We start from the raw sequence: 14,860 nt of genomic DNA, 5'->3' as shown, positions 1-14,860 counted from the left end.
TATGATTGTACTCAATTGAAAACTACTTTAAATAGGGAATGGGACAACTGGACGCCGCACTGTCGTAGACACGTAAACAGAACGTAGACGATGAATTTTAATCAGTTTCTATCTACTACTTAGTAGTATTAATTTATTTTACTTTTAACATAATGTGTTTAGGTATATTGCGGATTGAGAATTACCATGCCTAAGACTTTATATAAAAATGAAAAACTCTTTTTTTCGTTGGAACTTAAAGATATACACGATTAAATCATTATTTACGTGTGCATAATTAAATTCTCACCAACTATTAAATCATAATATGTATAATAATTTAAATATAAATAATATTTTTTAAGTACGTATGGGTACCTAACGTCTATTTATTTTCGAACTGCGTGGCGTCCAGTTGTCCCGGTGCCAAATCGTCCTAGACCCTTTTAAATAATAGGTACACCTTCTGCCCTTATGTGTTGGATGGCATGAAATCACTTTTGCTTAAATCTACAAAAGAAAGAATCCAAAACTCAAAAGGGAAATACTTTGTTTATTAAATACTATGAAAATATTATTAAAACGTTACATATTCATTCATCCAAAGTTCCGTCTGCCAGAACTTATTATCTATTATTCAACATTGATGTTTATCCAATGATTTTCGTATTGTGATTCTTTAAAAATACATTAATTTAACCTTTACACAAAAAGCCTATACAATAGAAGTGACAATACGTAGTTTATACACAATAGAGAGACATAATATATAATGCAAAAATGCAAAAGTTAAATAAACAATAGATGTGAAGTAGATATTTTAGATAATATTATTATTGTGATGTGGATCGATTCACTAAATCCCTTTATGGGAATAAACGCATACTTGCGGTAATATAATTAAATATTATTACTATTATCATTGATAGATATTGTGACGTGTTGTACACGTAGGTTTATATGACAAAGGCACCAATAAAGAGACGCTCGTCTCTTTTTATTATGATTAAATTTAGACTAAACAGACGAACTGCATCACTATGTTACTGGAACATCTCGCCAGGCCGGAAGCGACCGTGGCTGATCTTTCTTTATAAAAGACGCACACGAACGAAAACTCACGGCACATTATCATTACTAAACACGGAAACACATTTTCATTTAGTCAATCAACGTCACACTGTCCGGAATGATTTATAATACGACAAAAACGACGCGTTTAAATTGAAGAGGCGTCGGTTATGCTCTCACGTCGTCTGCTTGGCGTTTTTGATCTCCTTGCGCGCCTTGAAGCCGCGGAATCCCGCCTGGATCTTCGTGGCCGCCTCCTTCGCCAGGCGTTGCTGCTTCCTGACGAGGTAGCCCCGGATCCCTGCCTGTATCTTGGTGGCGCTGACGTCTTCCACCGTGTTAGGGGACGACTGGCGTTCGCGGAGGTCCATGATTCGAATGAGCGTCAGCTTTCGACGAGAGTTGGCGGGAGAATGATGCGCTGTGCGCGTGCGCGACGCTCAATTTCCCGCCATAAGTCCCTCCCCACTCCGGCTTCCGCGCAGCCGAGATAAATATTATTGGAAGACGACCAACTCGAATGCGATCAGGGCTGCCTTGGATTTTATTCCTTTCATTATTCTGAAACAAAAAACAAACCCTTTTATTACAAAAGTTCACAATATCTTATTTACATACTAAACAATAAGGGAGTGTGGGTCTATAGATTGACCGCTAAGGTGATAAAGTGATAAATATTAATAAACTTAAGGTAGGTTTGTATCAAAGTATTAGCACTTATTGTAACAATTAGAAAAAGATGTTTGTAATTGTTGCAATAAATGCTATATTTTAACAGCAGCAAGAGAGGTGCACCTACACACCCACAGGGACAACAAGAAGTGTCTATAAATGGATGTATATTTGATGAAATTATTCGCAGAGTAAGTAAAGCTAGGCTGGAGTGCTTTTGGCCGCCTGAATATTGTCTTCAAAAGTGGGAGGTCACACTGTGCCTAAAGCCCAAAGTGTTCAACCAGTGTGTGGTTCCCGTAATCACATGTGCGTGTGAAACGTGAATCCTAAGTAAAAGAGAGATCCAGAAACTTAGTACAACGTGGTATGGAAAGGTGCATGCTGGGCATAACTCGAAAGGACAAAAAAAGGAATGAGTGGATAAGGAAACAGACAAGGGTTTGCGATGTAACAGAGTTCGTTAAAAGCCTCAAATGCAAATGGGCTGGACACATCGCTCGAAGAAAGGATAATCGTTGGACAAATTTAGTCATCCAGTGGTCCGTAACGTAAACCTAGAGGCCGCTAGATCGATGAAATGCTGAAGTAAGTGGCAACGCAACGCACAGGACCGAGAGAAATGGAATCAGCTTGGAGAGGCTTTCATCCAGCAGTGGATAGATTCAGGCTGATGATGATACAACAATAAGGCAAACACGGTTTCCCGGACATCGTGTTTAAGGGTTATTTTAACGAGGATTATTTAATAACCAATTGTTAAACAACTTAGTCTGGGGAGAAAGATTGACCAGGAAGGGGGGGGAGGGATTAAATGTATTACCTATACATAATCAAATAGTAAAAATTAGATCATTGGAAACCAAATTAATATTTTCTTTGGAAAACATAATATTTTGTAATGCCTAAGTCCAGACCGATATACAGATATCCACATACAATTTATACAATAGTTTATATTTTTTCCGCTAACTAATGTACATGCATAGAAGTGCTCGAAATGGACCGGAAAGTTGCGTTTTGGTTCGTGAAATATTAAGACAATAATTAAATTCGTTCAAGTACACAATATTTGATCCCGAAATGTATTAATAAATCAACCAATAAAACGATTGTAAATAATAAAAGCCGTCTCTCCCTCACCCTGTAGCGGTACTACAAAAGCGATCTACGCGATGCAAGAGGCGGGAGGCGCGAGACGGATGGATCGAGGGAAGTGGCGTGACCTTGTGCTTGCTCTATACCCCAACACTGGGGCGTAACAGGGTGAAGTAAGTAAGTAAATAATAAATTATTTTTAAATATTAAACAGTGACGTCCCGTGGGCAGGCTTTGCAGACTATGGCGAGGCAAACTATGCACTGCTAATGGGAAGCAGGTAAATGAAATAAATATTATGATTTTGACGATATTGTATTTTTGTGTGCGGCTTTTTTGCGGAAACGTCTTGAAACTCTAATAACTCCATAATATGCAAACATTTCTATCAAATTAATTGTAGTTTCGACAATACATAACGTACTAATTTTCGTGCTTTAATCAAAAAAACATTCCATCCACCATGTATCACTATTTCCGATGAAACAGTTAGAAAATTCCCTCAAATATAGTCACAGTTGCGTGTTCGTCTGTACATTTCCACGTGTTTTCATTCGACGATGGTAAAAAAACATGGGTTTTTTTTCTGTACGTCTATCTACAGTCCTATAAGCTATTTGATAATATAATAATGAGGTATTTCCAGGGCTCGAAATGGAACGGAGCGCACCGGAGCGTCATTCCGGTTCATAAAATCTCCAAAACCATCGCACTGTCTTTTGGAACAATTTATTTGACCGTCAGAGCAAGATAGGTCATATTTTATAACAAAAAATCTAACACACTTATTTTTACAAAATATCTACATGTAAAATTAAATTACTACCTATGTGAATATTTTCGTAAAATTATCGAGCACTCCGGTTCGTAAAATTTTCCATTTCGAGCGCTGGGTATGTTAAATTTTGAGATAAAGAATTATGGTAGATTCATTAAAGACAAATTACTATACCTAGTTAGCTACTTACTAGCTACTAACATAATTAATAAACGAAACATTTTGAATGTGACATAAGTAATAATTACAATGTAAACTCGCAAGTTAAATAAACAGATGTAGTGTTTGTTTACAAAAACACGACGAAATAATTTATGAATTATGAATCTGTCAATTAGTGCCAATGTATAATATATTTTATTTTACCTAATTTTCAATCAATCTATGCTCTAGAATTGAATTAAAATGTTGATAAAATGGCCGCATACGCTTAATTCACAAAAAAATTGTCGCCACTGACACTGCTTTTTTAAAACCTTTTCTTGCTGCATTGCTCGGGAATAGATAAGAGATAAGTTCATTGTTGTGTAACTGCTCATTCAATTGTCCAAGTAAACTCGATGATTATTGAATACCCCAAAGGTGACACATATTATGAAACGATATACTTTATGGTAATATACACACCCATGCCCCCCACATCCTGAAACGGGCCCCCAGGCCAAGATGTTTTGTGAGATTTCCCCAAATGATATTTCGCGGAACCCCAGATTTCCGCGAGGTAAAATTAAGAGTATTCCATGTATTTTAGCGATTTTTTGTATTTTTATATACATACACCTGAATTATTGAGTTGTCGGCACTATTGTCATCATATTATGTAGTGATCGCGACCCCCATTTGTGGTAGCTAAGTAACATGCGACCCTTCGCCATATTAGATAAATTACCATTTTTTATTAGTCAGGCAACACAATAAAAACATTCATAAAATAAAATTCTACACGTGCATTAACATTTAGTTATATCAGTCATCATATCACATCAAATAGCATTGCATAGCCACATATTTTAAAATGTTAATATTCTACAAATGCGACTTTTTTAACATTTGTGGTTTATCTTACTTAACTGCACGACCCGCCAAGCCGAGCCCTGTGTAAGCCTGGACCCCCAGGCTAGAGCCCTGTCAGCCCCCCTTGTGGGGGCCATGTACACACCATACAAAATTGGATACATTTTTCCTCGTAATTGCATTTCAATAATTATTAGTAGTGCCCGTATCACTAAAAAATGGAGAATAAATTAATTAGCTGACATAGACATTGTGAAGATTTGTAACAAAACAAGTATTGTTTTAATATTTATAAATTCCAAAAACCTTTGCAGAAAACAACCCTCGTGTTTAAAATAAAATAATAAACGTTATGTAATGAAAGTATTGTTTTGGAAGTGTGGTAGAAGAAACGTGTGCGCTTTCCATAGAGCTACACGTCTCTCGCGAGCCACGATTTTCCGACCCCTGTCATAGCATATTCGCAGTGAGTAACAATAATAATGGTTTTTAATAATAAATTTACGAAGCTATAACCGTGTGTAATTAATTGTCTGTACGATCAATTGCTCGTCTACGCCCTACGGTCTACCAAATATCAACGTATCTGTCAGCTAGGTAAGTATCATAATATAAAATTGTCATGGATCTAGATTCTAGACCTTGGTTGAACAGTTCTTTTTTGTTTGCCAGCAGACTTAAGATAAAACTTTGTGTAACCTGAATTTATTAACACACATTTCGAAGCTTGTAAACAATCAATGCTGGACGCGAGAGGTAACGTGACTTATGCGAAAAACACCAAGTTGGAGCATGAAAAGAAAATCATGTCACTGTTTTCGTAAGTTAATTAGTGATGCACATTTGTAGATATGTTGTGATATTATAATAAGATAGGCAGGCATTGAAATTATATCGTATACTTCCGGTTCTGCCACTACCGACGAAGTTTTTATTTTCGTTTAAAGCGCACTACGTATCAAGTCTAAAATGTAATTAAGCCTCATTTAAGCATGGCTATAAGTAGTGTATTAAGTTATAAAACATGTCGTGGTTTATATGGCTTTGTATTTTTATAGATAATGACATTAGGAAATTGAAATTATTCTACTCGCTAAAATGCGTTTCACAAACGATCTCGTATTTTAACGCCTAAGCCTAGTCCAGACCAAGTTACATCTGCACCGCGATTTCCTAACTATCGACTCGTGTGGCACCACACGACATGACGTAATTGTGACGTCAGCCAATACACACTCGAGGCATGCCGCCCAGCGCACAGTGCTCACCATAGATATTAATATGATGAAACACCTAAATGTGTATGGTGACAATGAATAGCGCCACTGCTGAGTAGCGTTATTTTCTCGAATGCTATTATCACTCCGGTAGTACGTCACAATGATGTCATATGACGTCATGTCGACCGGGCAGCTGGCACTCGCAAGTTCTAACATAGGGGGCCTGTCCGTGAACAAATCAACGGTTTAGAAGTTATACACATATTGTTTTTATACTACTTAATTGTTAATGTTTTTTGTATGCAGCCGCTGGTGGCAAAAAAGTAAACAATAAAAACAAACAAGCAAGTATTTCATCAACAGCAGCAACGCGTGGTCTCGTGGAATGTTGTTTTCATTAAAGCGTGCAAATTTATATGATATAAATAGAATAGAAATATTAGCAGGTGTCGACGTGCGTCAGTATCAAATAAATGATTATACAGGGGCATTTGTATTGGGCCAGAAGCTTACAGACGTTTGTATAATTTGTTCACGAACATAATATGCGTTTTGATCTGGATTAGGCATTATTGTTAGAAAATTTCAGCGTGATTAGTGATAATTTAAATTGTAAAGGATTGCGATGGTTGTGGGTTCAAGTTTCATTCGGAACAAGTACATTTATGTTTATTGTATTTTTCTTTTTGTTTCTAACGGGTATATTTTAGATATTCCAAATTAACCATGTTCAATAATGAATATTACCTACATTCTTTAAAATTTGTGAACTATTCATTGAATAAAATAATAGTTCAATTAAAAAATATTAGATTTATTAGGGTGTTTGTAGTGATAAATTTAATAAAATTATTAATGCCTTCGGATGTGGATAGACGAAAATATTTCAGTTTAAAAGTCAGACATGGATTAATTACTGAAGCCAATGGTGTCATTCTAATTTTCTACAATCACCTCGCAACAAACAGTGTTGATCATTTTGTGATGACGATTGTACAAACTATAATAACCCGACCCAACATCACGAGTTTTCCCAGGTTGCCATCTTCTCTGCGAATGATATGACCAAACTAAAGAGTCCGCCGAAGGCATAGGTACCGAGAATAATCTGTCTCGAATCTGGAGTTTGCTTTTGGCCATCTACGACTAATTCGCAGCATCCATCTCATGCCAGCTAAAAACTTCCTTTCTTTCTTATAATGGCACTATAGCCTAAATAAAATCTCTTCAATTTTCGTCAGTCTCTAAGAGTCTCTGGCCAGTTCTGCACACCAAGTAGGTACTGAACTCTAATGCTTCCACCGATCCAGAGAAGCCGTGATCTTTCCACCAGGATATTCGGTGAGGATTCTCTTCGAAACTGATCTGAATGAAACTGAAACTGGCATGCAGTGAAAAAAAATTCCAGCCGAGCTGCATGTTGTATGGAGAACCTATGTGCGTGTTACACACATCTTTAAAATTTAAAATATCCAGACTCCCAAAAAATCCAACAATCTTTATCAAAGCTTTCCTTGGGAATCCGATATTCCAGGCATTTTTACAGATAATATGTTCTACACAACTCTATGCATCTACTGTTCTGACTGTTTTTCAGCGAGTTCCTCTTTATCCTTGGCAATGTTGAATTGGTTTAAAATTCAGCTGTTTGAAATAGAAATTGTTAAATAATTTTGATTATTTAATAATAATTGTCATGTCGCTATGCCCTATATTATTATTGTCTGGTCATTTCGCTAAATGAAAATCAATAAACATTAATTATTATCGCTCGTCCGATTGCGAGCTCAATAAAATACTCATTGAGAATATGTTTATACGCATACCCAATAAATCATTTTATTAGAATATTGCCAGTCTATAAAGAAGCGAATACCATAAATCTCGGTGCACATTTTTTTCAAGAGCTTTTTCATCAGCCGGACAGCAGCAGTAAATTATCGCGAGGCCAGTGATGTGTGTACGTATTTATTTCAATTGGTGTTTTTCAAACGTTTAATCAGGCAACTTTTATATGGATTTGTCTTCATATCGATAGAAATAGAAAATGTTCCGAGAATTCCGTATATTGACGTAGTAACCCCACTACTAATACCGAATCATATTTTGTGAATACGTCACATTAAAATTTTACGTAGAGTCGTTGCGTATTTTGAATTTTAAGGTAGGTACCTATCTACCTAGCGTCAGCTTAGTCACAATAGTGTATGAAGGGATTGGAATACCGGTATTTCAAAACCGGTATCCCAGTATTTTACGAAACTATACGCAGGGGCGGCTCTACCTTAAGGGTTCATAGGGACAATCCCCACATCGTTATCATGTGGAGAATGCGTAAAAAACGTCCGATATTTTTATCATCGTCGCAATCTTAGAGAGATATTTATTATTATTATACACATAAATAAAGCAATAATTGTAAATTATGTAATAACATAATAATTATACGCCCTATTTCACGGTGACAGCTATGTACAAATTAAGAAAGCTATGGCATCTATTTTTTGCTAATCGGGGTCACTCTGTCCCATCCCGTTGCTGCGGTACAAATCTCTTTCTACAAAGTATGTGAATGCATTAGCGTTATTATACGAATAGTAGGGACCGAATAGAATGTCCCCATCGGTGAGTAAAAACACTCGTTGTATGTTGTTGTTCAAAACTGATGATGGCAAATCTATAATAATTACTATTATTAATTAAGTTTATATTTTTAAGCACGATTTTTAGATTTGATTAGGTAACGACTCAGATAATCATATTATTAATTCTGAAAAAATACTCATTTTCTCATTAATGAAATCATATTATTATAAGTAGCTTCGTACCTAATGTACCTATAATAATATGAGAATGTAGGTAGGTACATACTTGTACATATATTTGATAATTAATGACTAAACCCCACCACCTAGAAAGTCATCGAGCCGCCACTGACTATACGATACCGAAATATCGGTTTTAAAAATCAGACATTACTGATAGTTTCGGTATTTAAAGTGGAAAAAAATGTATTAATTAACATAAAAGGTTTAACAGTTGTCGGGTGTATTTTTAGATGTGTCCGAATTCGTGGTTAAATACTGTTCGTATGTATAATGGACTTGCATGTGCCTAATTTTTAATATTTATCTACTAAAGAGTAGCTTACACAATAATGGAGAATTTTTTTTAACAGAAAGCGAGCAGTATTGTGTCTCGTTTTACTTCATACAGCATTAAAGTAAAGAAATTGCTAAGTGTTAAAAGTGAAATAAACTAATAAAACATGAGGTGGAATTACCAATACTCATAATATAAATTTATTGAAAGATCATTCGAAGAAGAAAGTGCCAATAGTTCAACTACATACTACGTAGGTATTTGTAAACATCAGTATCTCTACCATATTATCTTACATTTACCTTACGTTTTTAGATATTTTTGTTATAAAATATAAATATTTTAAATAGATTTTTATATCTATATTTATTAGTAGATACTTCTGTTTTTCATATATGAAGCGCCTAGTTTCAAAAGCCCCTAAAACGATTTTAGGTAGTTCTGAGAAAAATGAGAAAAACGGTTTTAAGTAGTTTTAAGAAAAATGAGAAAAACGATTTTAGGTAGTTTTAAGAAAAATGAGAAAAAAACATATCTATTAAATCTGTGAACTTTGTGTATTTATTTTTTAATTCGTTTCATTCTAAGAGTATTTTGGCTTTCCATTTTAGGGGTATTTGAAAAGCACACCCAACCATTTTAGCGGGTTTTGAAATTTACCCTAACTTTTGATCATACGTATTGGCGGTTTTTGGCGTTTTTTAAAGTTCAATCTTTGGCCATCATATAGGTAACAAAAATATCCATCAAAATACATATCTAACTCCAAAATTTTCAAAAACCGTTTTAGGGGCTTTTGAAACTATGCGCTTCACATTTCACGAATACCGATATTGATATCGGTATTCAATATGAAATACCGAAATACCGGTATCGGTGTTTTCATTCGGTATTGCAATCCCTAAGTGTACGTAAAAGTATTTTCAAGCCCTACTAGCGACAGACGTAGAGTAGTGAAGAAGTTTCTTGGAGATGGACGAGACCCACGTTAGGTGGTTGTGATGCCGATGATGAATGGATGAATGTTGATATTTAGGATCAATACTTAATACTTCCTAATATTTTATACAAATGGAAAATTATTTGGCTATACGTATACAATACAGTACATAATAAATAACGCAGTATGTAGACTTGTAGAGCCTTATCTAATATCTACAATATTGTTATCTATTTTAATAAGTGAGGGGGTATGTACAATAAAACCCCCCTGATAGATTATTATTAAATTACTCATTGAAATAGAAATCCTGCAGCCACATGTATTGTAATCAGTATCTTCCAACAAACTTTCGAACAAATAATCAGTATTTACTTACTACATTACATAGATAAGGTATGCACATATGCATAATATGAGATTATTATGAATATCGTGGGTCGGTAACAAGGTTAAGGGTTGTCAAAATATACGGATCGATTGTCGCTAACAGGGGACACACAAATAATGGGAAGTTACCGTATGTGTATGTAGTTGTAAGAAGGTTCGATTCTCGAGTATGAAGGAATATGGGATAAACATTATAAAGAATTAATATTTTCAATATTTATGCCTATACGCTCACAATGGTCAAGCGGTTACGTATCGGCTTTGTTCGAATTGAATCCCGGGTCTTGCAAATTTACATGTTGTTTTTCAATATATATAGGTTGAACAAATGGCTAGCGTCCATATTATTTCATAAAAACAAAAATGTGTTAGTACAAACTCCACTAAGTGTATCAAATGATCCTCCTAGGATCGAACATAATGATGTAATGTAATGTAGGTATGTCTGTATTTCAACATATATCAAAGTGTGTCACATAAATGCATCGCTCATTCAATATTGGTAATATTTAAAGACATTCAGGGGGCATCTATACCTTATGTTTTGTGGCTTGCTCTCCCCATTAAGTCATAATCGGAACTGCAATCAAAAGTCTTGGTGTATATCGAATGGTTTTCTCATTTCTATCTTATTAATCTGTTCTGTGGGCGCCATGTTATTATAACGTAGAAATTAAGTATTTTGGTTAGGTTTTAAAAATCAATTAAACCCTGCCTAAACCAAACCGTAATAGTTTTGGTATACTTTGAGCGATACGACAAAATTGTGCACACTTATACATACTTATTTGTTTCCTTTGGATTAAGAATACATATTACACAATATATTGTCGTTCATCTTTTTAAATTAATTAAGCCCTGTCTAAACCAAACTATAATAGATAAAAATAATAACATGTATGTCTAGTCTAGTATAGTAAATCATTATTATTCAACACTTTCAGCCACTGCGGACCGTGAAGAATTAAAAAAAAAAAAGGATAAATTGCCCCCCCCCTGTCAAATAGGTTGTGGACCTCTGGTGTAGACTGTCCAGACTACGTTTAATTTGATGGTAATGTTTACAGGTGTTGACGAGCGTTAGTTGCAAACAGATGATTGTTCACATACATTTGTATTGAGACAAATGTTTACATACACATAAGACATATGTATTTTGATTTAGACTAGCTAATAATTCCTAATAAGTACGCTATCTGAAGTTTTAAAATACATGGCTTTGTAATTTACAAGACGATACGGTTGAAATGTACCTAGATTAGTTGAGAACAATTGACTGGCAAGTGAAATGTGTTTAGTGTTCAAATTGCATTTGGTCGAAGATTTATTTCTGGTATTTTTCTAACGGGTATAATAAGTGTTTAATTCTCTTATAGATTATTATGGTGCCTTGAATTAAAAATAGTTTGATTAAGAAGTATTTTTGACCAAGCACATTTATATATACTAAGGTAAGTAACGCATCATTGTCATTCTAACCAAAAAACTACTTACATAATAATATTACAAATACTTAATATTCCAAATTTAAATAACGAACAAAAATGCAGATTCAGCTTACCTAAATATTTTTATCAGTCAGTAAATTTGGTTGTACACATTTGGTGTAAGTAAGTATAGGTAGGTATGTAACCACTTTGATAATTTCAGATTAAATCCTGAGACTTTTTATTTTGATATTTTTTTCATTAAAATTGAATTTAATATTATTGGTATTATTTATTTATTTATTTATTTATTTGAAAAAGACACGTTGAGTACATAACAAATTATTAATTCAGGACGTTCACAACATGACATTTAGAATAAAAATTACAAGTAATCAGTTCGGAAAAAAAGAAAGCAAAAATAGTTTTATACAAAAGAAATAAAATTTAAAAAAAACAACAATGATTCAAAAAGTACAAATTAAACAATAAAATAGAATTTAAAAAACAGAATATATAATGGAACGCCAAAAATATCTACATCTCTAGGGAGTGCATTGACCAACCGCACAGCCCTCGCTATTGGTGCCTGGTGAGCCTGACATGAGGAAACAGCTTTCACCCAAAATAGGTCATGGCTGCGACCACGCATGTAATTGACCGGTGTGTAAAAATTGAAATTTTCTAGATTATCGGGATTGAAAATGATACCACGTGAGAGCAGGGAAAAATGCTTTAAGAGCAGAAGTGACCTACGAGCTTCAAGAGAATGAAAGGCGAGCATGCCTTGAAGAAAGTTAGTCGGAAAATACTCGTTTGAGAAGGTGTCAAAAGGAAAATAATTATAAACTTTAAAATAGAGATGACGAAGAAATTTTTCTGATAACGGTATTTTATTACATTACTTATTTGTCCGGTGGTTCTTTGTCCGGTAGAAATCTTGCAATCGATTTTTAACTAACTTCCCGACTAGCTAGACATTTGAAACTTTTAGAATATATGAGAACACGATGCCAATGCATTTTTCTATACTTTTAGCCATCTTTAAGTAGAATTGAATTCATTTTCAGTTAATTCTGTTTTGTATGAAAAGTTATTTCGATACCATTATTGGTTGCTAGGGGGTCCTAGAACTAAATTATCAATATATACGTACGTTACTATGGAAATCAATATGAAATGACATTTCATTATTCAGTATTTCTATCAAGTACAAATTTTTTTGATCGTTTAAAGTCAAGTCAAGTTTAGGTACTTATATGATTCAACAGAAAATTTAAAAACGTTGTAAGATATAAAAAGTTCTTTTTATCTTATAATTATTACATTTTAGATTCAAATTTTGTGTTTCGGGATTCTACTAAACAGGATAAAAATCATAAAACTCGTGTTTTTTAGACCGATTTTACCTAAAAAGTCAAATATTATAACATTCAAATAAGCTATTTCACTATAGATATACTGTTTTACTCAATACACTACTATTTACTATTCTTTAAATCAGTGATGTCCAACTGTAGTTCGTAGACGCTTGGCAGCCCGAGAACCGCCCTTGAACAAACTTGAATAAATTAAAATAATACCATGTTATATTATGCCACAATCGAATAAAAAATTATAATTTGGAACCAATGATCATTGTTTGGAACACATAATTACAATATGTCCACGTTCAAATCAAGAAGGACAAATGACTGTCCCGAACTGTTGGGTATGATCATGTTTCGTGTCCTTGGACAAAAAATTTTGACAGTTTTCAGGTTGATTTTTTAGAGTCAACTTCTCTGCTTATTCTTCAATACCAAGGATTCCTTCTATTTTGAACAGTTCTTCTATTTACATGTTCAATACATTCAGGTACTCAAGCTCTGTATTAAATGATTTTTTTCTAGTGTCTACCTCATGGCCCCCACATCTGGAAGAGGGCCCCCAGGCCAGGATCTTGGGCGACCCCCCTACCTATCGCTATGGTTAAAGGCAGTCTGACGTTCTCCAGTATTGTTTTTTAAATGGTGTTCGAGGTCAAATAAAATTTAGTGTAAGTTAGCGATTTTTTAACACATCGAATTATGGAGTTGTCGAGTATTATTCAACACGTCCCAACAGCCATATATTTTAAAATGGTAATAACTCCGAACCAAACTAGCGCCGCAGGAGACTTTTTTGTTACGAGTATTAGAGCAAATTTAAGATGTGTATTCATCTCATTTATTTGGTCGACCCGTCACGCTGCCCCCCCCCCCCCTGAGCCCGGGCCCCTGGGCTAGAGCCCTGTCAGCCCCCCCCTTGTGGGGGCCATGGTCTACCTACTCAGCTTCTTTTTAAAACTTGAAATGCTACTTTTATATTATTAAACTTTTTATTTTTTTAATTTCATATTGAACGATAATTAGTTGTACCTACTTACTTATAAATAATTGTAGGTATTTGACTGTTATTTCTTATTATTTTTATTCTGTATGCTCTGTGCTAGTGATAAATTTTATAATAATTATTATCTTACAATACCGTATGCGCCGTTTATAAATAAATATATTGTAAAATATAGCCATAACAAAATAATTTCGAAAAAAAAACATTTTCTAATAACTATGTTTCTGGGGTGGTTCAAATTATGTATATTTAATAAAGAAGCATACATTCTAAAATCTAGATAAATTTAAAAAATAAAAAAGATTCATTGGTCGTTCAATTTTCATTCGATTCATTATTTTGTATTGTGTATTTTCCTATGTGTTGTGCATTTGGAAAAAGAGGGCCAGCCATCTAGGGTCTAGGACGATTTGGCGCCGGACAACTGGACGCCACGCAATTCGAAAATAAATTGACGTTAGGTACTTATAGGTACTTTTTTTTATATTATCATTTAATAGTTGATGAGAATTTAAATATGCACACGTAAATAATGATTTAATCGTGCATATGTTTAAGTTCCAACGAAAAAAGAGATTTTTATTTTTATATAAAGCCTTAGGCATGGTAATTCTCAATCCGCAATATACCTAAAAACATTATGTTAAGAGTAAAAGTAGTAGTAGATAGAAACTGATTAAAATTCCTCGTCTACGTTCTTTATACGTGTCTACGACAGTGCGGCGTCCAATTATCCTGGAGCCCAGTTGTCCCATGCCCGCCTTCTACAGGTGATTCCTTTTTTATTAAAGTAGTT

At 34.3% G+C, this 14,860-nt stretch overlaps 1 protein-coding gene across 1 annotated transcript in view; it reads right to left on the bottom strand.

The window, feature by feature from the left end:
• Positions 1–513: 513 nt before the first annotated feature.
• LOC147071244 (uncharacterized) overlaps positions 514–14,860 on the bottom strand; it is a 50,937-nt gene continuing 36,590 nt past the window's right edge. The window contains exon 5 of the mRNA XM_085948557.1: positions 514–1,611. Within this exon, the coding sequence (XP_085804683.1) occupies positions 1,607–1,611 (5 nt within the window). The 3' untranslated portion in view covers positions 514–1,606. The remainder of the gene's footprint in view (positions 1,612–14,860) is intronic.

This window comes from Rhyacophila brunnea, unplaced genomic scaffold, assembly GCF_057557595.1.
Source record: "Rhyacophila brunnea isolate RB1 unplaced genomic scaffold, BYU_Rbru_1.0 scaffold_20, whole genome shotgun sequence".
Classification (NCBI taxonomy): domain Eukaryota; kingdom Metazoa; phylum Arthropoda; class Insecta; order Trichoptera; family Rhyacophilidae; genus Rhyacophila; species Rhyacophila brunnea.
Note: the sequence above shows the minus strand (reverse complement) of the source record. Positions and strands in the feature narration are given on the sequence as shown.